The 23,606-nt window shown below is 39.5% G+C and overlaps 3 protein-coding genes across 11 annotated transcripts in view; all 3 read left to right on the forward strand.

The window, feature by feature from the left end:
* The first annotated feature begins 202 nt into the window (after positions 1-202).
* Positions 203-9,283, forward strand: LOC147057691 (tumor necrosis factor receptor superfamily member 10B-like). Of its 2 annotated transcripts, none has more exons than XM_085910788.1 (10): positions 203-364; positions 2,813-2,960; positions 3,120-3,248; positions 3,362-3,473; positions 3,560-3,663; positions 4,107-4,190; positions 4,285-4,313; positions 4,418-4,645; positions 6,430-6,466; positions 7,497-9,283. In XM_085910788.1, exons 1-10 carry the CDS (start codon positions 347-349, stop codon positions 7,802-7,804), a joined length of 1,197 nt encoding a protein of 398 aa, XP_085766914.1. In that variant the 5' UTR covers positions 203-346; the 3' UTR covers positions 7,805-9,283. The 2 variants fall into 2 exon arrangements, with proteins under 2 accessions (XP_085766914.1, XP_085766915.1); XM_085910789.1 differs by having other exon boundaries at positions 3,560-3,651.
* Positions 9,284-12,003: 2,720 nt separating this feature from the next.
* Positions 12,004-15,874, forward strand: cyb561a3a (cytochrome b561 family, member A3a). Of its 8 annotated transcripts, none has more exons than XM_085910947.1 (7): positions 12,004-12,021; positions 12,421-12,509; positions 12,831-13,035; positions 14,088-14,296; positions 15,182-15,333; positions 15,412-15,580; positions 15,659-15,874. In XM_085910947.1, the coding sequence occupies exons 3-7, from the start codon at positions 12,849-12,851 to the stop codon at positions 15,683-15,685; spliced, it is 744 nt and encodes a 247-aa protein (XP_085767073.1). In that variant the 5' UTR covers positions 12,004-12,021; positions 12,421-12,509; positions 12,831-12,848; the 3' UTR covers positions 15,686-15,874. The 8 variants fall into 8 exon arrangements, with proteins under 8 accessions (XP_085767073.1, XP_085767072.1, XP_085767067.1 ...); XM_085910946.1 differs by lacking the exon at positions 12,004-12,021 and adding an exon at positions 12,031-12,272 and having other exon boundaries at positions 12,385-12,636; XM_085910941.1 differs by lacking the exon at positions 12,004-12,021 and adding an exon at positions 12,031-12,272 and having other exon boundaries at positions 12,385-12,509.
* A 518-nt stretch (positions 15,875-16,392) lies between these two features.
* Positions 16,393-23,606, forward strand: part of loxl2b (lysyl oxidase-like 2b) — a 35,189-nt gene continuing 27,975 nt past the window's right edge. The window contains exons 1-3 of the mRNA XM_085910564.1: positions 16,393-16,850; positions 22,031-22,384; positions 22,709-22,884. Of these exons, the coding sequence (XP_085766690.1) occupies positions 22,042-22,384; positions 22,709-22,884 (519 nt within the window). The 5' untranslated portion in view covers positions 16,393-16,850; positions 22,031-22,041. The remainder of the gene's footprint in view (positions 16,851-22,030; positions 22,385-22,708; positions 22,885-23,606) is intronic.

Genomic DNA, 23,606 nt, shown 5'->3' on the forward strand with positions numbered 1-23,606 from the left:
ACCACACAACCCTAAGAAGTGGCTCTTGCAGCTTTGGGATTGGGGGCGCTGGTGTTTAACACTGGTATTACATCTTGCAATAGCTCACATTTTTATTTTTAGAAATTAATCGAGGGCCACTCTGAGTGGGGACAAGGGCCGTATGCGGCCCACGGGCCACCAGTTATCCACCCCTGCGCTGACATTTCATCACTCCGGTCCGCTTTCTCTCCGCCCCTGTTGACTGACGTAGGAGCGAAGACAATTTGATCCCACCTGCGAATTTCCTTGTCAGTCTCCCACAGCGCTTCCGCGGAGCATGTGTGACCCGTTCGTGTCTGCCGGACTATCATAATTTCACCGAAGAATGAATAGATTTCTATTTGTAAGTTTTCTCCGCTCTTTCTTGGGATAAGCGGCTCAAAGTCAGTTTTACTCGACAGTCTTGGAGCATATTTTGTTTAACATCGCGGGTCGTCAATGCTAGTACTGGCCGGTCGGTCTGTCTTCTCGAAAGAGAGGAATAAATACTTTTTTTTACTCTTACTCTTTTACTCTTGAGTGTGACAGTTAAGATGACGGGGAGAGTTTTATATTTTTTACCCCGTGTGATCGTGTCTAACTGTATAGTTATTTCAAATATGTGTTGGAAGGAGTTTATCACCTCCATGTCAAAATCTGCCGGTGAAGACATGTGAAATTCTTCGCCGTAAGTCATTCAAGTTACCCTAATTTACTCCTCAAAAGTGATTTGAGAGTTGCCACTCTCCATAATTTTGAGTTTTACAGACTTTGAAAAGTTTTTCTCATTAAACGACAAGTGAGCGCCTGGTTTATATCCCCAAAAAACCCATTTGGCATAATTTTGCTATTTAGGACGGTTGAAGTGGGCCTAAGTAGAAATGATCGTGAAGTTGATCAGTTTTCTGATGTCAAGTACCATTAAGCTTTTGCTAATGATAGGACAACCCTTTATGTCCATAATATTAAAACTATTGGATGGTTGGTCATAATCTTTTTATGGAGATGAATAGGCTTAATTTAAGGCGAATAAAATTCAAAATGTTAAAGCGATTAGTCTAATATTTTCATGTTTAAGTTTGCGTGAGTAGAGAAGTGCACATGAAGTGAAATGGAAAGTTTGCATTTGTCGTAGTACATGATAAATATCATGAGTGCAGGGTGGGGAGGCAACTTTCTCCAGCCCAATCTCGTTTCTCAGTGGGTACCAAATCTACTCGGCGTTCGGTTTGGCTTGGGGGCCAGCGACTGTTGTTTTATGGATTTATGATTGTTCTGATTTATCGTCACTGTGCACCAGCCAAACCCAAATGGCCTACAATAGTAAACCTTCATAGTTGCCTCTATTGTGCAAGAAAGTAATGAGTCACCGTTGCAATTATTTTAGATCAGACCATATCAGGAGCTGTCACTGGAAATGGAAGGTTGAACGGATTCTTTTGTAAGCTTTTGTTTAAACTATCACTCATCTTGGTGCTGCTAATCCCGTTTACGCAATACACTGATTATAAAAACCAGGTCCTTCATTAAATCTTACTGGGTAGTGGGTCCGTCGACCCGCCATGATTCATGTTGTGTTGACTTGAGCCATGTAATTTTCTGCTTTTTTATTTACAAACTACAAAAATCAAACAGAATATGAATATCATTGAACATCTTCCATGCTGTCGAGTTCAGGCCATTTCTATTGGAAGGATTTAAGCTGATGCACAGTGCAGCTAGCTCATTGATTGGTCAATTAGTGGACAAATTGTAAAATGTTTAATATACTTGAAAAAAAGGCGAGTGGTTTGATTTTGTACTGAGCGTCAGTGAATTTATGGGTGGCCTGACCCATTTAGTGCCACAGGACCACTTTTAATGCTGTTCCTTGTTTCAAACCATTTCAAAATTTGCAGTGTCAAATGTCCAAATATAAAAAGCTAAAGGCATGACTGAAAGGTAGCCTTACCTTAGAGTTCTGTGAGCCTTCATTCTCCCTTCCCATTCTGTCAGTAAAGTAATAACATCAGGCTTTGCGATTACAAAATCACATATTGTCATACGACATACTGCGATGATTTTGTAAATGCATGACAATTTAATGACAGGAGGTAGACTGCCGCACCAAGTCTAATTTAGCGTGTTTGTGATGCTGCGCTACGCCTCAACATGTTTGTAGCGTACTCTGTTGCATGCCCCTGGACCCAAAGTAGATTTTAGATGAGCTAAAAGTAGCACAGCTAACTTGTGACACAGGCGGAGTGATGTGATTTTGGTAGATTTAAATGAGACCCAGGCAGAGATGTTCTGATATCTGTGGATGTATACTGTAAACGCACATGGTGCTTGCCAAGATCATTCACGAACACCAGCAAATCAATTTATGCTTCCACAATGTTAAAAACTGTGTATACTTTAACTGCCCTAATTTTAATGTGGCTCAAAGCAGCCTCTCAGATACGCCAGAAGTCGGCTGAAGTCCATCCCACATTTGCTGCTTCTCTGTTGTGGGAATTGAAGGAAATCAAGTGTTTCCAAAACAGACTCTAAATTGCCCCAAAGGTGTATTTGTGAGTATAAATCATTGATTGTCAAGATGTGGTCTGTAAGGTGCTGGTGACTAATTTACACCCTGACACCCAAGGTCAGCTGGACCGGGCGCCGGCTCACCCATGAGGATGTAAATATTTTCAGTCATCACTGTTGTTTATTTTACTTAAAATAATCTGAGGATTTAGTGGGGCATTGAATGAACATTAAACGATACTGGGAGGCAACCAACCATATCCATTTCTTTGGCTGAAGAGGTGTGTCCTCTCTGCTTCTCCAGGTCATTTCTGTTTTGATTGGTTTGTTTGCATCCACTGCCTCATTTCCTCGGGCTGACCTCGACTTGCACATCAGGACCCAGCGGGAAGTCCGCTGCGGAGATGAGGAGTACCGCAGCGGCAACATCTGCTGCTTAAATTGTCCAGCTGGTAAGGCAAATACAAGCTTAAGTGTCTTAGCCCATTGACACCGTAGGCTTCGCTCTCACAAGTAAGAAGTCGCAATTGGGATTGTTGACGCTTTTGTTTATGGGACAAATATGAGGTTGATGCATCTTTTAAATGGTGACAGCTTTGTGCCTGTTTCAGGTACCCATCTGAAGTCGCCCTGCACTACGCCAGGTGAAAAGGGGCAGTGCGAGGAATGTGAAGATGGAACACACACTCAGCATGCCAATCACCTCACACAATGTATCCCATGCACCAAGTGTCATCCAGGTATATCTGCTTGGTGAACTTGTACAGTTGAAACGAATACCTGACGGAGAAAATTGATGAGGGTAAATTCCACGACACGAGGTATTTTTTTTATTATTATTTTGTGGTTTCAGATCAGGTAATTTTCCAGCTTTGCAGTCACACCCAAGATGCTGAATGTCACTGCAAAGCAGAACGCTTCTGTGACCCTGAACAAGCATGTGAGATGTGCCACAAGTGTTCAAGGTGAAGATGTACACTTTATTCATGACAGATAAAAGATGTTTCTTTCTTTGCTTCAAATGTTGTTTGCCTGCCTTCCTCTGAATTAGGTGCGAGAAGGATGAAGAGGTTGTTCGTAACTGCACTGCTACCTCAAACACGGAGTGCAAGAAAATACCAACGCAGTCTAACTCTTCCTCAGGTATCGTGGAAGGTAAAAGTTTGATCGCCTTTCTGAAGGCAACAAACTTGCCGTACATATTAGGTCTAAAATGTACAGAAGCGGATTAGAGCCAGTGAAGGAAGAAAGAGGTCGGCAGGATTCTCACCTTTAATTTTAGAATTCTGACTTTTACAGTGAGGGTTCTGAGATTAAATTTACTCATTTAATTCTAAGATCAAGTCAAATAAACTCACTTTAAAGCCTGACTTTAAAGAATGTAGTTGATTCCTCACTTTTTAAAATGAGAATCCTGCCAACCTTTTTGTCTCTTCACTGGCATTAATCCTCCTCCTTGAAAATGTCAGTTTTTGCATGTTTGAAATAGTTTTAATATACATAATGACTGATTTGAACATATATATAGAACCTTGTATCAGTATCCATTTACCATGGTGCTAATGTTGTCCTCTTTTCCCCCTCCCACACCCACGCAGCCATTGCCATAATTATAAGTGTGTTCGTCGGGTTAGGAATTGTCGGTGGACTCATTTTCTGCTATAAGAAGAAACGAGCAAGAGGTAGATGCAACACAAAAGAAGTTTCTTAAACAAACGGGTGCTCTACTTATCTTGGGTTCCAAATTTGGTTTTGATTTTAATTCATTCTCTTTAGGTTCTGTTGGAAACGAATCGAAAGCTGAGGTAAGTTTCATGTCAGCATTAAGTAAGAGTAAGAAGGAATGCTTGAAAATACATTTCCACAAGGATATGAAGCAGGTGTGTTGAAATGTGTTCTTAAACTACAGCTGGACGTGCAGGAGGGGAGAAATGAACAAACCCAAAGCCCGGGATGCGCTGGTCTCATCTTTTCTCAGTCACTGGTGAGAGTTCAAAGCGCATCCGCTACGGTGGATGAGTGTCAAGCGCTGTGTGATAGCCGCAACAGCTCTGCCAGCAGCTCCCAACAAAATCTAACCAGCCTGCCCCTTGCCGTTGCCGCCCCTGCCCAACGAGCCTGTCAGCCCGATTTGAGGGTGAGAGCAGACCCGCTTCGTTTAAACTTCTTGCCATTTCTTTGCCTCTCACCACTTCCTGCCTTCTTGTTCTTCCGCCTTTTTCACAGGCCTCTGCAAAATCTACGTTTTTATTTTAATGTTGGGTTTTCAGAGGTCAAAAAGGTAACTTTTTTTCCAGTTCAGAGAGAATGAGATTGAAATATTGTAGAATGTGAAACTTTCCATCATATCCATTTTATGTTGCACTTATTGTCGTTAGGGAATAGAATGGAATGTCTTTAATGACATTGTACAACAGGTATACAACTAAATTGGGATTGTTGGTGATTTGCTGTCCATCTAGGGTCACACAAGGTTGTAGTTAAAGTAGTGGCAGCAACAGGCAGGTAGACTGACGTTGTATATGGAATTGCACAAGATATTAAGCGTTTTAGCATATTGAATATTATATTGCACGTTATGTCATCGGACTGCATATATAACATTCAATGAGTGCATTGCCAAAGCGGCACATTGGGGGTACAAGGTTTAGTAAATTGCAGAATGGACGGTAACAAGTGCGTTGGCAATTTTTACTTTCGGTTTATTTGTTATTTTTTTGCTGTTGTTCAGAGCCTTTATGGAAGCTGACTGTGATGAGAAGCTTGGTAGACCCTAAAATGTGAAAACCTAAACCTTTGGTTTGAACTTAGTAATGACAAAAAAAGTCATGTTGTCGAGATCATTCACACACTCGCAACGTATTTAGTTCGCAGGGAATTGGGTGTGATTTAGCTGGACATGACATGTGGCAAGAGTCGAAAACATTGCATTGTAGCATTTCTATTATTCATACCGTTTTGCAATTTAATTATACTGCGAACAAAATGTGGTTAATTAGAATGGTACAAAAGATAATTTCCTCAAAATTGTCTGTTATGACCGCAGAAGTGTACATAGACTGGTAATTTAGAAATAATAATAATCTAATGTCACAATAGATTATTTTGACACATTATTTAAAATTTACTATCAAAATATAATCATTCATTCCCTCCAACAGATTGTGTGTGTGTGTGTGTGTGTGTGTGTGTGTGTGTGTGTGTGTGTGTGTGTGTGTGTGTGTGTGTGTGTGTGTGTGTGTGTGTGTGTGTGTGTGTGTGTGTGTGTGTGTGTGTGTGTGTGTGTGTGTGTGTGTGTGTGTGTGTGTGTGTGTGTGTGTGTGTGTGTGATCTCCCAGAGGATTGTTGTGATGTCAAAGTGCTTGCAATTTGGCATTGTCTAAGTCGTGTGCATTAGCCCTTTGTGTGTTTAGAGTTAAGTGATCCTTTTCTCTTTATTTGGCACAAATTGTTTACCTCGTTCAAGAAAACCTATTGAAGAGTGGAGTATTTAATATAACAATTTGATCTGTCTCGCTGACTATTCTACATTATTTCAAGTGGTTTTGACTGAATTGCTTGACGGAAAAAGTCAGATGCACTCGCTGTTCAAGCTAAAATGGTTTCAAGTTTTGGTGGGTGACCAACCTCCCTCCATTTTGCAATTTTGAAAATCTTAATAGCTGTAACGGGTTTTGCACATTTGTCTGTCATGGCAATGGCCTGAGTTGTTAGTGCTGCTGAAAAACTGATGAGTCACCGGCAGCTGCCAAATAACAAGAAAAGGGCGTGTTTTTTACAACATTCCTTTTGTTACTTGACAGCACACTTTTTTTTTTTAACCTGCTTGGAAAATGAATGCTTTCATCTTTTATGGCTGTGATGTAATAATATACTGTAAATGATTTATTGATGAATTGATTGCCTTGTGTCGTTGTTTAGGGGGATGAGCCTTTTCCCGAATTGATTCCTGTAAATGGTAAGTCTTTGCAATTAATTAGTATTACTCAATTACTGTTGTTACTTAGTGGCAGGAAAGCTGTTGTTCAACTTGATTAGTCTTACCCAGCAGAAACTTTCATTGTGCCGACACGCTGGCCAAGGATCTTTATCATACCTGACTAAGTTCAGAAGAATCTTTTTTTTTTTTTCCCAAGAGCAACACAAAATGAAACGTGTAAGAAATGTGCAACATAATTCACCCTATGAATATCATAAAACAACTTATTTAATTGTATCCTTTGGCTCAATAAGAAACGACATTATCAAAATAAAAACATATACTGTATTTCCCCGACTATAAGCTGTACCTGAATATAAGCGACACCAGATACAATTACGGGTAAATCTTGTTTTTGTTCATGTATAAGCACTCGACCATAAGCCGCAGGTGTTTTAAATGAAATGTCCTCATTTCCATTACCTGTATTACCAAGATAAATCCTCCTACAATATCATAAAAATAATGAAAAGTCCTTGCATAAGCTGTACCGGACTATAAACCGCAGGGTTCAAAGCTTGTGCCACTATTAGTCCAGATGTTATGGTACTAAATAAGGCCATTTAAATGGTTAGCTGCATTAAAATTGCAATTGTTTATTTCTAATTTGTCAGGGCTTGAATTGTCGTGGGTATGTGTTGGAGGCATGATTTTTCATGCAGAACTTGACAAGAAATGACTCTCGCAAGTTAGTATCTGAAGACATATCATTCTGATTCATTATACAAAAAATGAATCCCACATGAGCAGTGATTTGAAAGTTCTAAATTGCAATACATCATTGAGTCTTATCATTGGAGTGTAAGTAAGGTCTGCGTTCCTTCTGTGTTCATTTTCTTTCGTAAAATGCTCAAAATTTGAGAAAACCGTCTTAAATTCAGACCTGCCAAACCAGTAGCGGGTGATAAATGTATTGTCTTGCGTTCTCTAAAATAGACAGTTAATTTGGATATTGTGAAGGTAATCTGTTTATGATGTGACTAAAAGCTTTGTACTGTTTTGTGTGCAGGTATAGACTCTCTCAGGAAGTGTTTCGAGTATTTTGAGGACGTGGATATCGACTACTACAAGAGGTTCTTTCGTGAACTTGACCTGACCAACAATGGGATCAGAAGCAAAGACCAACTTCCCTACGAAGAAAGGATTCACGAGTTACTGAACATTTGGTTTGAGAAGGAGGGCAAAGACGCAAGTTTAAATGACCTGCTAAAAGCATTGCTTAAGTTTGATCAAAGACGAACCGCCGAGACCATCAAGGAAAAAGCCCTAGAAAATGGTCATTATGTTTTAGCAAGCAAGTCATTTGAACATGTTTGAAGTTACTCTGCATCTTTCTGATTGCATCATTAGATGTGGTGTATAGTTTTTACACTTACCTCCATCGTATCAGGAGTCTTGTAAGCTTTTGAAGACATGGTGTAGTTATCCTGCCGATACCGATTGGCGCTGCAGAGCTTTTCTGCTGGTTTGATCACTGAGCAAGAGAACAAATATGCTTGGGGTGACTGCATTTCAGTTGCAACTTGTATTTAAATTGCTCTTGAAAGTTTTCCAATGAAGTATCACAAGTATTTTGTACGTTTTGTATCATGACTGTGATATTGACTGTTCCTTTAGTTGCCTCAGGAACAAACTTTTGGGCCAGTCAAATGAACATGTGGTCACTGGATTAAGTTGCAAGAGGGAAATTATTTATTTACTTTCTTGTGATTTTTATGGGAAGTGGACAAAGTTTTATAATGGCTTTTGTCTCATAAACTTTGGCTTTAATTACTGCTAGTGACGGACCTCTGTGAAATTACATAATGCAGTATGGCCGTTTCACCAGAATGTGTCCGTTACTCTAGCCACTTGAAATTTTTAGGTGTGTCCGTCCGTATCCCTACACACCTGATTGATCAGCAAGCTTTGCGAATGCCGTATAATGAATCTGGTGATTTGTTTCGGTGTGTTACAGCGGGGCGCTTGAGGACCCGACTTCAAAATTCCTCAAGCAACAATGTGGCTTGCTTTTGGTCCGCTTTTTGCCTTTGAATATGAAATGTTGTCTATTTTAACTTGTTCTTTGTTTGAGTTAAGAGCACATATTCATACTCAACTGAAGGAGGGAGGTTTCTCAATGGGCACTGTGAATACCTTTGTGAAGCTGCATCATGTAGCTTTGCTTTGTTGAACATGTGTTAATGATATTGTTGATGCCTTACATACATTTGACTTCAATGTTTTTAAGGGCTTTCAGTGTCAAAATAAAATGTTAAGTTATATCATGCTGCTTTGTATGTTATACGTACAGTATCTCTGGAGTTTGATGAAATTGCACATTTTCAGTTATTCTATTTATGATTGTGCAAAGTCCAAACACAGTGTTTGCTTTATTTTAAAATATTTTTGAAAGCTTTTGAAATATTTATTATATTTATATATAATTATTTTCAAGAGCTGTTGTTGAAATGGGCCAATGTGTTTGGAACAATAAAAATATTTATAACATTGTTCAATGGACTGATTTTTATTTTATTTTTTTTAGTGCTGGGGAAGCATCACCCAAAAAAAATAAATACCTTGCATAGTCTCGTGGATATTTGGCTGTAGCAACTGTTTTGTTTTTCTGTCGGTTAACGCCAATCATACCAGTAATTATTAACTGGGGTGTGCCTTAAAAATTAATCTTTAATCAAATGACTCAACAGATGGGCATATTGTGTTCTGGTATTCTACCTATGCAGCACTCCCTTGCCAGGGCTCGTGCTTAGTGGTTAAACGGGTCTTTTGGTATTTCCCTTCATGTAAGCATTAGTTTATGGGCATATTTAACGATGACTAACGGATTGACTATGTTTCAAGGAAGTTGTACACGTGTTTTGTTTTTCAAGCATTTAATTGAAATATGTTTCTTTTCTCTTTCCAAAAAAATATGTGCCAATTACATATATTCTCCTATGGCTTCAAATGTATTGACTTAAAAAAAAAAAGAATATCCCTCTTTAACTGACATAAGATTCAAAGCAAAATCGATCAGTTTTTGTCAGTTGGGGAATTAATAAATTAATCTCAAAGTGTGCTTTATTGTCAATTTCATCACATGCCAAGACACACAGAGGGATCGAAATTGCGTTTCCCACTATCCCACGGTGACAAGACATATTACAAAACATCCAAGAAAACAACACAAAAAATAAAAACAAGAAGACGCATACATTGAATAAACAAGAGCGATAAATAAATACCACAACACACTACTGGGACACAGTGATTGTACTGCAGTCCTCTATTTTAACACACTTTTCCTAAGCTTGTTAGACTCAATTCTGCTCGCACACTTTCCGGACTACTCCTCCACAAGAAAAAAAAAAGAAAACTCCGATCATGCACACAGTTAGACTGCACTTTGCGCTAGACATGCGCTAAACATGAAAACAAGGATTATAGTGCTACATAATGATCTCATCTGTTGGCAGAAAATATAAGACATTCTGAAACTCAATGAACATCTATAAAATAGATTACATGTCTGGAGGCAGAAAATGTTAAACATTCTGAAACTCAATGAACATTTATAAGTTAGTTGCATAGTCGTTTTGCATGTGTGTGTGTGTGAGAGAGAGAGAGAGAGAGAGAGAGAGAGAGAGAGAGAGAGAGAGAGAGAGAGAGAGAGAGAGAGAGAGAGAGAGAGAGAGAGAGAGAGAGAGAGAGAGAGAAACGGTGCATGGGTGTGAAAGAACTTTTGTTTGACTTGACCTCATCTGTGAAAAGAAGCTTGCAGGTGTTTTCCAAAATCACAAATATGTTCCCTTCAGCCCTGATTATGTAAACAGGGCCGTTCATGAATCAGTAGTGAACTGAATGACGAACTGACCACAAATAACAAACAAAGAATCAGAATTTATGTATTTGAACCAAAATAAATGATACGACATTGTCACATTTATTTTGTTACAAGGGAATGTTTGAATGTAGTATGTATGTGCGTCACAGGAAACGCTTCTATGTTCGAGCTGGGGTCTTGTACTTAACCGCAGAGGGGTGGGCCTTATTTCAAAGGAGAATTCCTTGAAACATATCTTGTTAAAACACAGAGAGGATGGGCCTTATCTCAAAGGAGAAATCATTGGACTTGAACAATACTCCTGAGAGCTTCAGAAAAATTCACCTGTCGGAACCGGAAGTGCTCTGCTGCATTTATGGCTCGATGTTGAGGGACGGATCTGTGACATTAGCAAGCTTGGTTTTTTAGTAAGTGAGTGAGAAAGACTTGAGACTTTCAGTCGGTCAATTTCAAACACATTTTCAGTTTTAACTTCGATTTCTGAATTGGGTATATGGAAGATAAAAAAAAGAAAATAAGAAATCTACTAAAATGAGATCTACTAAAATGTCATTTTGAGAAGATTGGTTGTGCAGACCTAGTTAATACATCCGCCTCACAGTTCAGAGTGTGTGGGTTCGATTTTACCTCCGGCCCTCCCTGTGTGAAGTTTGCATGTTCTCTCCGTGCCTGTGTGGGTTTTCTCCGGGGCCTCAGGTTTCCTCCCACATCCCCAAAACATGCTTAGTAGGCCGATTGAACACATAAAATTGCCCATAGATGTAAGTGTGAGTGTGGATAGTTGTTCATCTCTCTGTGTGCCCTGCTATTGGCTGGCAACCGGTTCAGGGATTCCCCCACCCACTGCCCGATGGGATAGGCTCCAGCACACCCGTGACTCCCGTGGGGACAAGTGGTACAGATAAATCAAAAACTCAAGACGGTGTCATGAAGTGTAATATTGATATTTAGATGCTGAAGCTTATAGGACACTCCTGGGATGACATACACCATGGCAAAATTTCTGTTAATGGTTTCCGGATTTGTTTAGCGAGTTTGTTTTTCACTCTAAAGTCCACATTTATTATTTTGCCTATTATTTTGCTGGGCACAGTTGAATATGTGTCATCCTTAATTATGACCTCTTACCACACGCTCGTTAGGACAAATGAATGTTACCCCTTCTGGACACCACTTTATTTAAATCCTCCCAATATATTGTATACAATATACATCATCAATCAGTATTGGGCATTATACATGACATGTTAGGTATAAATTATGACCTCTAGTGGAACATTGTGACAAGTGCATGTGACATTGTGACCTTTTCGGACCATCCATGACAACTGTCCCTGTCAATCAAAAAATACCTGTCTGCCATCAGTTAAATTTGAACAATAAAGAGTAAATTGTTTTGGTGGGAAATATGAAAAATATTTACATGTTTTGTAAAGCATTTTTAACATGAAGGAATCCAATTGGATTTCATTGCATAATATATACTTTCTACCCACCTTATATTTGTTCCCCTATGAATTGCTTTGAGATGAAGTAAAGAATGTAGATGTGTGACGTCATAGAACACTGTAATGCAAGGTAGATAGCATAAATACATCACAACTGAATCATAATTGTAAGTCTCCATGGCGCCTCTAATGGCTAGAAAGTGCAATTTTCAAGTGTTACGTATGTAAAAATTCAAGTACAGCACGATCCAACCTAGCGGGTATTTATACATTTGCCACCTGACTTATAACATAACACTTCTCGTATCTTTTGAGGTGTCACAGACTGATAACAAGTTACTCCCAAGATTCTTTGCGCGACCAATGAGGAAATGGTTACAAGTTGGTAAACAGTCTCAATTTCGAGTTTGCAGTTTGTCTTTCAGAGATTATCTCCAGTACGCATATATATATATATATATATATTTGGATATTAGTATTTCACGTGCAGTCGTTCGAGTGCGAGCAATACGTAAGTAACCCCCTAACCATACATAGTCTGCAATCTTAACGAAAGTAAATCGCTTTGCCAAAGTCATTTGCATGTACCCTTCCCCACCCACAATATTGTTTTATGATTTAAGTCGCTTAGATGCATCAGGTTGGCGTTTCTACCGCAGACTCTTCACGAACCTCTGATTACTTCCCACTTCGGCACTTCAACACGGCCCAGCGTGAAAGTGGAACTACAATATCCAGAAAAAGCCAAGTGAGAGCAAACTGTAGCACGTGGGGATGATCAAACATTAACCAGCGATCATGAGTGCAGGAAATGATTTCTTTCAGTTGTGCACTGTAGTTGGTTTGATCACTGTTTCAAAGCTCCTTCTTACAAGGTAAGTCTTGTGAATAAACATCCACCAAATAGCAACTGTGGATTTTTAAAAATAAAAACGTAAAAGTAGTGCTACTTGATTTGGCTATATGTTTATTATTATTGTTATGATTATTATTACATTCACATTTGAAAAGATTGAACAAAGTGTGGCTGTGGCGAAATTTTCACAATTATATTTTTCTTGTCTCTCAGTGTTCAAGTGTCTCCAGGATGATGGCCAATACCTGCTTCTACATATGGTACTTTCTGTGCTTGGGCTTGGGCCTGGCCTGCGTGGTGTGCGTGTGTTTGTGGAACAGCCAGTGGCGTGGTGGTTTCGCCTGGGACGGCTCTTCCCGTCAGTTCAACTGGCATCCGGTCCTGATGGTAACTGGCATGCTGGTGCTGTACGGCAATGGTGAATATGATTTTAGGCTTCTCAAGTGAGGGCATACAATGTTTTATATCTATTTCTTGACTCTCGTCTTTAATCAAACAGACTATATATACACAATAGTCAAGACACGTTTCCTTAAATATCAGTATCAGTTATTCATTCGCGCATCCCTACATGTCCAGTGAGTGTGCAAGAACGATCCAAGATGCGAGAACGAGGATGTTTTCAGCTGTTAGGACTTATACACAGATCTTGGCAACAAGGAGCCATGCTTTTATCAGGCTGCAACATGAGGTGATGAATGTAGATGGCTGGCACAACTGATAACTCTATGTGAAGGAGATGTGTTGCGCTGTGTGAGGCAGAGTGGTCACAGCAGATACTGACTAGTTTTCTGACCGTCTCTGGTTGTAAACAATATCTGAGGAAAATTGGTCGTTTGAGCACATATTGCAAGAAAATGGGACCGCAAAACATAGTTGTGTGATTATATTTTGTCAGGATGTATGGATGGATTGGGCCGGCGGGCGGATGGGTTTGGGTGGCATAGATGGATGAATTCTTCGGGGAACAACCGCACTATTGGCATACCATCCCTTCGGTTAGAATTGCTTATATACTCTCAATATTCAAACAAAATCATTGCAGTGCCCTGAATATCGTATTCTTTTTATGTTTCTTTTTTTGGGCTAAATGATCACCAGATAACCTTGGGGCTAGAAAACAAATATAAAGTCAGACACAAACTGTAGCATTACTGTGAGAAAAGGAAAACTGCTTATCTGATGCGACATTCTGATTTGTATTATAAAATCTCCCTGAGGTTATTTATTATATTTCTGCATTATGTCTCCAATATTGGAAATCTGGTGATTGATTTTAGAGGGAAAAAGGTATTGACTCCAATTGGGTCACCATCCACAGCCCGGGGCGGACCACCTTTTCTGAGAGCAAGCCTCGTTCAATCAGATTGTCATCATGTGCTATTGAAGCTGTGGTTGCACTGAGCCCTAACAGGCAATGGACATTGAAGGTGACTTCTTTAATAGAACCTAAAATGCTCTTCCCTGTAGGAGCTGTGTTGTACCGTGTCCCCCTGACTTGGGGAGAGAATAAACTTCCTCGGAAGCTGCTGCATGCCGCACTGATGCTCATCGCGGTGATACTTTCAGTTATTGGACTTTGTGCTGTTTTTGGCAATCACAATGCCTCAAATATCCCCAATTTATACTCCCTGCACAGCTGGATTGGAATCACCACTACAGCTCTCTTTGCCACTCAGGTACAACTTCATGTACTGTATTTTATAAAAAAACAAATCGGGCACAAGACAGTTAGATCGGTTGTACTTTATTCTCATATTTAACCACATACTCAACATTATAGTTAAAAGATATTCATCGCAAATCCATCAAAGTCCTCATCTTCTGTATCCTAATTAAACAGTTTTAGGCAAGGTCGCCATTAAACATGACAAGTCCCCTCTTGTCACTGTCTCGTCGTTGTCACGTTGCTCTTTGGCAATGATCCCGGCTTTCCAGAAAGCTTGAATTGTACCTCGTAAGCATGTCTCTTTGTCGATGCCATTTTAGAGGGTCCTCATGCTGTTCGCTTTACACGAACTGATAGTATTTATTATCAATGGCAGTGGAGGTACGTACTTTGCGTGTTACATACAGTCCCCCTGGTGTCTACATATTTTACGTACAACGTAATGTCCTCTGATTTCTTTATTGATTTTACATATTACATCCTTGCCGCCACACAACATTTACAGATTTTGGAAGTCGGTCCACACAAAAGGTGCACCTCCAGTTTTTGAGGAAATTAAAGGCTTTTAAGTGCGCCTTATGGTGTGGAAATTACAGTACACAAACATGGCATGTACACTTTTAGCTGAACGTGTGAAAGGTATTCTTCATAGTCACCCTCTTAAAATAATGGCTCAAGTCAAAAAAAAAAAATCTCATTAAGACAGCTCGCTAGGATGTGGGCCACCTCTGCCAAGGCCGCATTTCTGCCCCTTAATTGAATTGAAATGAATTAACATATTTATGCTGAAAAAAGTACAACAAATGTTGACTGGAGTTGTGTGTGTTTCATGGGACAATGACAATAATGTTCCTTTCTCAGCAGTTTTTTTTTTTTTTAATCTCTGTCAATCCAGTGGGCTGCAGGGATGGCTGTCTTCCTCTTTCCGTGGTGCCCTGGATTGCGTAAACTGCTGAAACCTCAGCATGTTTGGATGGGAGGGGGTCTTATGACTCTTTGCATTGCAGCCTGTATCTCGGGCATTAATGAAAAACTCTTCTTTGTACTGTGAGTACTTTTCGCCCAACTTTGTTGCCCTAATGATTTGATGGTTATCATGATTATCATGTCCAAACCCTTTCATAGGAAAGGAAATACCAATGGGTCTCAGCCGTATTCTCAACTTCCTACTGAGGCCTTGTTAGGAAATTCATTAGGAGTCTTGATTATAGCTTTTGGCTTAGTTGTCCTCAAGATTTTGTCCACTCATGAGTGGCAGTGGCCAGAAAGCCAGCCTGCAGATATAACCTACACGGTGAGTTTGACATCAGAACTGCTCAGAAATGTGTGTGATTTAATATCAGTGGCAACATATTCTATCATTTCTCCACAGCCATTGCTCCATGAAGAAAATACATAATGGGAATTGCGGTCAAAGCTAAATTGGAGAAGTCATTGGAACCAAAGAAGACATTTTAAATTAAAGTTCTGTCTTGGATGTTTAGATAAGCAATGCATTTTTCTTTCTATTCCCCAGAAATATTTGTGTGTTTAAATAATAGTGTTTGTATATCATTCATTGTGGGATTAATAAAGGTTTGTTCTTATTCTTAGTGCCTTTCATTTTTTCACGGTCGGTCACAGTGATGCTCATTATCTCTAAACGTTATTTACTTTTCATGGTACATTTCTTTCCCTGGAAAAAAAACAACACATCCAAAGATTAATGATATTTGTGTCAGAGGGGTTTGAGACGAAAATAATATTAATTACCCTAGTTTTACACAAGGTGGCAGCAAATTCGATTTCGGTTCAAGCAAGCGGACAGAGGTGATTTGTGTTATAATAAGTAAATAAATGAAACTATTAACTGCCTACAAAGTCAAGTCTGTAAACGTAATGTTACGCCGTGGCGTCTCTCTCTCTCTCTCTCTCTCTCTCTCTCTCTCTCTCTCTCTCTCTCTCTCTCTCTCTCTCTCTCTCTCTCTCTCTCTCTCTCTCTCTCTCTCTCTCTCTCTCTCTCTCTCTCTCTCTCTCTCTCTCTCTCTCCCTGGAGCGGTGGTGATTGCATGTACAACATTGTAATTAACGTTTTTGTTTTCTTTCACCATACTCATCAAACCAGAACACAACCAACTCACGTTATCGTACCTAGTAGTGTAGACACGCACTTTTTGTTGTTTCAAACCGCATCACATGTACCGTCTTCTTTTGTTTCCGTCAATTAACGGCATCTTACAGAACTTTAATGTATGGATTTAGCGTATTTTGAAGCAGCCAGTTCAGGCTCAGCTGTTAAAATCAATTTTAGTCCCATTTGCTGCGATAGCGCGTTCGTAGTTTCCGACAGCCTATGAAAGCAGCATTGCTGCTTTCACAGCCGAGGATCATCTGTCTTGGGCCATCTCCAGTGATGTCATTGTGAAGGTGGGTGTCAGTGGGTGCGAGGATCCTGTCCAAAGCCAGCAGTTCACATCTGGGAGGTAAAGTCCCTGGAACAAGAGGCTTCTGGCTGATTTGTTCACTCAGGGCTTCCCTTTTACCGCTGCCTGCTCAACTTGGACTGGTCGCAGACAAGAAGCAAAGTAAGTTTACCTGAGTCTTCGAGTAGACATCTCTAATGATGCCTTTAAAGAAGACTGTATCCGAAAGTTTCTTTAATGTACAGCATCTTAATATCTCGAGTTGTTATAGCTTGGGGGAAAAAAAAAAGTAAAATGTTGAATAACTGTTTCGAGATGTAACGGTTGTCCAGATTACACGTTGAATCAATTACGATCTGGTGACATTGTCAGCCAAGACTGAAATTAGGACGAATTTACGAATTACGTTTCAGATGTTTTATTTATGTATTATCCACGAATAGTTAAATTATCACATTGTTTTGATTACTCGTAATTAGTCGTGTTTTAAGGCTCATTCAGTTGATATTCATTTGCGAATTATCTTTGCTCCTTATGAATACAGGTTTAAATAAAGTTGCGTATTACGGTATTAACAATCACAGTACTAATGCAGAAGATCAACTAACACTATTAAGAAAGCTAATTTTTGACCTTCCTTATATAAATATCCTTCTAGAATCCGGTGGGATATACTGCCACATGCATGCATACAGGTGAAAAGCAATGTTTTTATTTAGGGTGCAAAATACCTCTTAACCATACAAGAGGGTTTCATGTTAATGGGAAAAGAAGTTGGTTTCATGCAAATGCTGCAGTATGCGTCTGATGTTCTTGTTTGTGTCATTTTAGCATTTGAGTTTCTATAATTTGTTGTAACGTGTTTTGTTCTAAAGAGATGTTGTTATGGACACTTTTCTTAATGTCTTAATGTCTTAGAGTCTTAATTCTTAATGTACACTGAGAGTTACATGCTTTTTCCCTTAATGTTTCCAACTCATTGGCAATAGAGTCCATCTTTTTATTTTGTAATGTTTCCCACTTGTGCAACCACTGCCACGTTACAATGAGCTAAGGAAAAACCCCTGCTGGAAGATTTATGTACACATTCTCCTTTAGCAATGCAGCTGGTGAGTTTTAGTCAACTGATTGGTATGTGAAATACTAAGCACTGACGTATTTGTTTTTTTTTAATATAATAATTCTTCTGCGTTTTTTTTTTGGTCCAACTGTAAACTTCTGGTTATGTAAGCATGTGACTTGGAATGATGTATTATCCTCTTAGAGGTAAAAGTATATGTTGGGGTGTGCATGTCTGTTGTTTTGCAACCTCTCATAAAGATAATTCAGTTACTCTCCTGTATATACAAAAACTATAATTCTAGAGTCCAGTTACTTTAGTACCTCGGTGTTAGACAAAACCCACAGACCAGATCAGGCCCTATGCATAATTCGCTTAACCCAGGGGTTTTCAACTAGTTTTGTCCAAGGGACCACCATTATAACCAAGAAGCAACTCGGGGACCACTGCTTTGGCGGAATATTATTTTACTTTGCATCGAAGGAGGATAGACCTATCCAGGCTATTTATTTGTGTCTGTATTTCAGCTACATATGACATAATTTGAATGGATAAATGATTCTGAATTGACTTGAGGATTGATCCCACCACCCTCAAGGTGGAAGTCTATCAGTCTATAACCGAGCCAGAAGACACAGAAAAAGTAAATTGATGCTGCCAGGCCCTACTCGGAGCAGAATATCAATATAAAACCCCTTGCTCAAGAACAGTTTGACGTGATCACCAGGCTTGAGGACTGAATCCAGCACCTACAAGTTTGAAGATTATCACTCTATGACTGAGCCATGTGAAAAAGCCAATAAGCAGTCAGGAATCACCGTTAGCTAGAAAAAGGTGATGGCTAGGAATGAAACTGGGAAGGGGTACTTATTCTCATTGTTGTTAGAATCTGTACCCCCTGTAACTTTGTTTGGGGAGAGGGGGAACCTATTCAAATTTGCTACACTTGGTGAAAACACCCCCAAGAAGACTGAAAGAATCAGTTGAATCAGTCTAGGGTTCACTGTTTTAAAATAGGAGGGGGGTACTTATTCTCATGGGTTGACTTATTCTAATATGGCATCTGTCAGAATTGGTACCCCCCCTGTAGCCTTGTTTGGGGACGAAGGGACCTGTTCAAATTTGTCACACTTGGTGAAAACCCCAGCAGGAAGACACAGAAAAAGTCAGTTGATTGGTCATGAAATTAGCTGGAATATAAATCAAGTCTAAATAATGAATACATTTTATTTGAAAAAAAAAAGTTACTTTCACGGACCACCTGCATTGCCGCTACAGACCACTAGAGGGCCGCGGACCACCGGTTGAAATTCCCTGATTTAACCCATGAGAGTTTGCCCCCCAATGATTTTCTCATGAACTGCCCAATTTTACCCATCAACAGTATGAGCACATGATTTTGCAATTACGGTTCTGAAATTAACTGAGTTGTTTATTATCAAATTCAAAGTCAAAGTCTGCTGCTTTATTGTCAATTCCTGCACATGTCAAGACACACAAAGAGATCAAAATTGCGTTTCTTACTATCCACGGAGACAAGACATATATATATATATATATATATATATATATATATATATATATATATATATATATATATATATATATATATATATATATATATATATATATATATATATTTTTCCATCCATCCATTTATATACTGCTTGTCCCCACGGGGGTCGCGGGCGTGCTAGAGCCTATCCCAGCAGTTTTTTTTTTAGCCAATGTAGCATTTACTTGCGCGGCAAACATTTTGATTGATTAAACGATATCAAGGGCAGAAGACTTGTCCATACATACATAAGACGTAACAAAAAAAAAATCCCCTTACAATATTTATGGATACATCTTGTAAACAAGCACTGCAGTCAAGTTAACCTGTAAGCTAATGCTAGTGTTAGCGAGAAGTTAACAAATGCATTTAACATATTGTATTACCCAAGAATAATACAGCACCTTTGAGCAATTCATCTGAAAGAACTACTCCAAATACACCCACAAGAAGTGAAAACAGAGAGCACAGCTCTACAATCAGCAGAAAGACTGACGCGAATGCTATGAAAACAAGTGCATCATAGACAATAGGCAATACTATGAAAGTGAAATACTGTTTATTATTTTGTTTTATCTCAAGCCCATCGTTTCCATAGATCGAAGGAACTGGACCATCAACGAAACAAAGTCTTTCGGCGAATCCTTCTCTATACTGACAAAAGATTTTGGAAACACCCGTCTTCGAACAAGCAGGATTTTGCCCACAGATGTGGGAACACTGCTTGAAAAATTAAATTTGACCAGGCACTTCTTTGAGGTTCTGATGCTGGGGGACAGTGCAATGAGTTGTGTGGATTGATGCAACCAACAACGGAACATTTTGATCTCTCCACTTCAGCATCCTTGAGTTGTTTGGACTACAAAAGTCTCTCAGAGTAATAAAGATGGCTGATTTGCGAAACCGTTTGGCCTCACCCAATATCATGTTTGGTATTACGTAATAGAAAATGGAGAAAATTGAACTGAGTACAAAATAGCCCCCATACAGACCATTATAGTATATCTGCAGCACCTAGAGGGATAGATTACACTTTTCTACGATCTTGGAGACTCCAAGTACACAATAAAATAAATATAAAATAAAAAAAGTGGATTTTCCATGATATGTCTAATGTAGAAGGTGGACTGTGTAAGGAAACTTTAGTTGACAGAAAAAACCCACACCGACCAAACTCCAAACAGAAAGGCCTAGGCTGAGACTCAAAATTGGCTCTATCGACTGTGAGGCTGAAGTGTAAACCACAAGCCCACCATGCTGCCTCCATAAATATCCCACTTTTTAATTTCTGCTCCGGATCTTGTCTCTTACTGGCTGCAGCGTCCATGGCAGTTGTGATGCATTTACTTGCAATTCAACATTTGGAATCACAGCTCAACGAGTTGTGGCCAGTTGTCAACTCATGAAAAGTAGTTGCAAAACCCTGCACACTGTACAACACAACTGAATTCTTCAGCGGCGTTCATCCACTGTTCTTTTTTTCCCACGCTACTGCAAATTCTCCAAGGTCTTCTGGTGCCCCCCCAAGGGAGGCATGAATTATTTTTTTAAATCTGCTGCTCTGAACGCAAACAAAACTTGTCTTGGATGAATTGCTCCCTTCCTGCAGCTGTCCCCTTTCATGATAACACACCATCACTGAATGCATCCGTAGAGAGTGGCTATGTACAGGTAGTGTAATATTCAGTTACTCCTCTTTATTCAAGATTCAAGATTCAAGAATAATTTATTCGTCATGTTTGAGCTGTTTGACTTCGTTACATCACAGTCTCTGTTCAACATTTAGGTGACTAACAACACTCAGGACATGTGAAAATGACAACTGACAATATTCTCAGCCATCCCCTGATTTTAAACTCCCATGAGGGCAACGAAAAAATCTAATCTCCGACTAGGGGAAGTAAGAAACCTTGAGAAGAGACCACAGATGGGAGGGTCCTACTTCCAGGATGACCAGGCTGCAATGGATGCAGAGAAGACACATAGTGCAAACAGTGTAGACAATCCAAAAAGGTGTGGAGAGCAGGATGTTATTGCACAGCAATGACTCTAAGAGTCTCCTCACGGATCTGCGCCATCTTGGATTGGATTATTATTATTAGTAGGCTACTGCAGCTGCACTCTGATCAAAAAGTAGTAATGGGAAGTGAGTGAGAGAGCAGAATTAGGCCAAGCTATGTATATCGTTGGCATGGGGCTAAAACCTCATAAGTCGCATTGTGGTGAATTTCATTTTTTTTCTTTTCAAAATCTCCACTATTAGTCAGTCCACCCGTGTGGTTGCTATTTTTACAAATCATTGTCCAATCTAAAGGTTTGAAAATGGCATGATTGAACAAACTTGACATTGTTGGGGTCTATTTTGGGGGTCGAAGATTTTGGCCCGACACCAGCGTGTACATAGCACATGAAATTTACAGGGTACAATGTTCCTTTGCTTGGGTTCAAATATTAAGCATTGATGCAGAAAAGCACATTTTTATGTTCTTCAACTTTATACTATAAAGTCAAAGTAATTTCCTCATCGTCAAGCCTACTGAGTTCTTTATTAGTATGAAAATTGTTGAAGAGATTAATGTTGGTTGGTTCATTCAGTTCACTCTATTCGAAGCTGAAATCTTTTATTTATTTTTATTTTTACTTCACTTTTGTGCTCAAAATAAAATATTCTATTCAATTCAAAATTTGCAAGTATCAAATTAATTCTTTCTTCTTCTTCTTCTGCAGGTCTGACCAAAATGTTGCTCATCCAGTACATTTTCTGCTGCAGCCTATTAGTGCTACTGGAGCTGGTTGCAGCCCAGTACGAGCACCTCGGCTATCCACCAAGCTATTTGGAGCCAGAGCAGGAGCAGTACTCTGGTCCTCAGCTAACGCCCGACACGCCCAGAATTCAACTCAGGCTGGGAGGAGACAAGAGGAAACACAACGAGGGTCGTGTAGAAGTTTTCTACAACAACCAATGGGGAACTGTCTGTGATGACGACTTTACGATCCACGCCGCACAAGTGGTGTGCCGAGAGCTGGGCTACTTGGAAGCAGTTTCATGGTCACCATCAGCAAAGTATGGGAAAGGAGAAGGTATTTGATGGCGCTACAGTTATTGGAGGCTGAGAAATGTATACATATAGAAACACTTCTTGACTTAAGCAATCTCTGCATGTTTTTATACATTTGTGACTTAAGTATAAATCTCAACTAATTAACCAGAAGAAAAATAAGCTAGCTAGCTAGCTCTTTTCCATTTTAGGCTTTTTAGTGTCATTGGTATCTGGAATTTGCTTCATGGCCATTTTTCCATAATTCTCTCCGTTTACAAGATTTTCCCTCTCTCGGTTCCACAACTAGAGCCCCCCCACCACCACTATCATGGCACTGTCGAATAATATTTTTTTTCCCCATCAGGACCCGTCTGGTTTGACAATCTCCACTGCACTGGCAAGGAAAAGACTTTGGCGCTTTGTCCCTCAAATGGGATTGGTGTTTCTGACTGTAAGCACAGCGAAGATGTAGGCGTGATGTGCAGCGACAAGAGGATCCCTGGATTTAAATTTTTCAATATTCTTCCCAACCATTTGGAGGTACAGCTCAAGCATAATTAAATCACACTTTGTTATATGTAATATTGTTGCACTAGTCTGTGCTCAGGACCTACTTTTATGATAATGCTTTCAGAAATTTACAAAATTCCAATGATGCTGGGACGTTGTATAAAACATAAATAGAAACACAATACAATGATGTGCCAAGCCAAGTTGAAACCAACTTATGTTCAATTGAATACACAACGTACAAACCACACCATATTTCATTTTGAAACTGATGAATTTTACAATCTGTATGAGCAAGTAGTCTAGCAATTTATGAACACTTTTTCACATCGCACAATTTCAAGAAATTTTGAGTTTTAATCATTTACAATCCATGCTATCATCAAAAATTTCTGAGAAAATTGAAAAATCTCTGCATGAAAGTGGCAAACCTAAAACCCAACACTGAATTCCCGTGACCTTTGATCCGATGCGTGGCAATATGTTAAAAACTAGTGTCAATGTATAAAGCATATTGCCACTTGGGCTCAGGAACACCACTGGTAGTCAACACAGTTTGTCGCTACAGCTACGTACAAATGTAAGCTCTCCTATGCAAATTGAAAGGCTAGCCCTATAACAACAACAAGCTAGCCATAGTATAGCAGCAAGCGAGCTATATATAAACAACAAGCTTCTCTGGGCCTGAGTTCATCTGAGTTGAGCCAGTTGTAAAAGTGTGCCGTGGTCTGATGGGTACATGTTTTAGATTG

Source organism: Syngnathus leptorhynchus, chromosome 4 (genome assembly GCF_054491065.1).
Source record: "Syngnathus leptorhynchus isolate UIUO chromosome 4, UIUO_Slep, whole genome shotgun sequence".
In the NCBI taxonomy this organism is placed as follows: domain Eukaryota; kingdom Metazoa; phylum Chordata; class Actinopteri; order Syngnathiformes; family Syngnathidae; genus Syngnathus; species Syngnathus leptorhynchus.

Coding starts and splice junctions, on each gene's coding strand:
- LOC147057691 (XM_085910788.1), top strand. Junction 2,961..3,119: donor CTGCTTAAATTGTCCAGCTG/GTAAGGCAAATA, acceptor TGCCTGTTTCAG/GTACCCATCTGAAGTCGCCC. Junction 4,191..4,284: donor TAAGAAGAAACGAGCAAGAG/GTAGATGCAACA, acceptor CATTCTCTTTAG/GTTCTGTTGGAAACGAATCG.
- cyb561a3a (XM_085910940.1), top strand. CDS start 12,125: ATGAGGAAATGGTTACAAGTTGGTAAACAGTCTCAATTTCGAGTTTGC. Junction 14,297..15,181: donor CAGCTCTCTTTGCCACTCAG/GTACAACTTCAT, acceptor CTGTCAATCCAG/TGGGCTGCAGGGATGGCTGT. Junction 15,334..15,411: donor GAAAAACTCTTCTTTGTACT/GTGAGTACTTTT, acceptor ACCCTTTCATAG/GAAAGGAAATACCAATGGGT.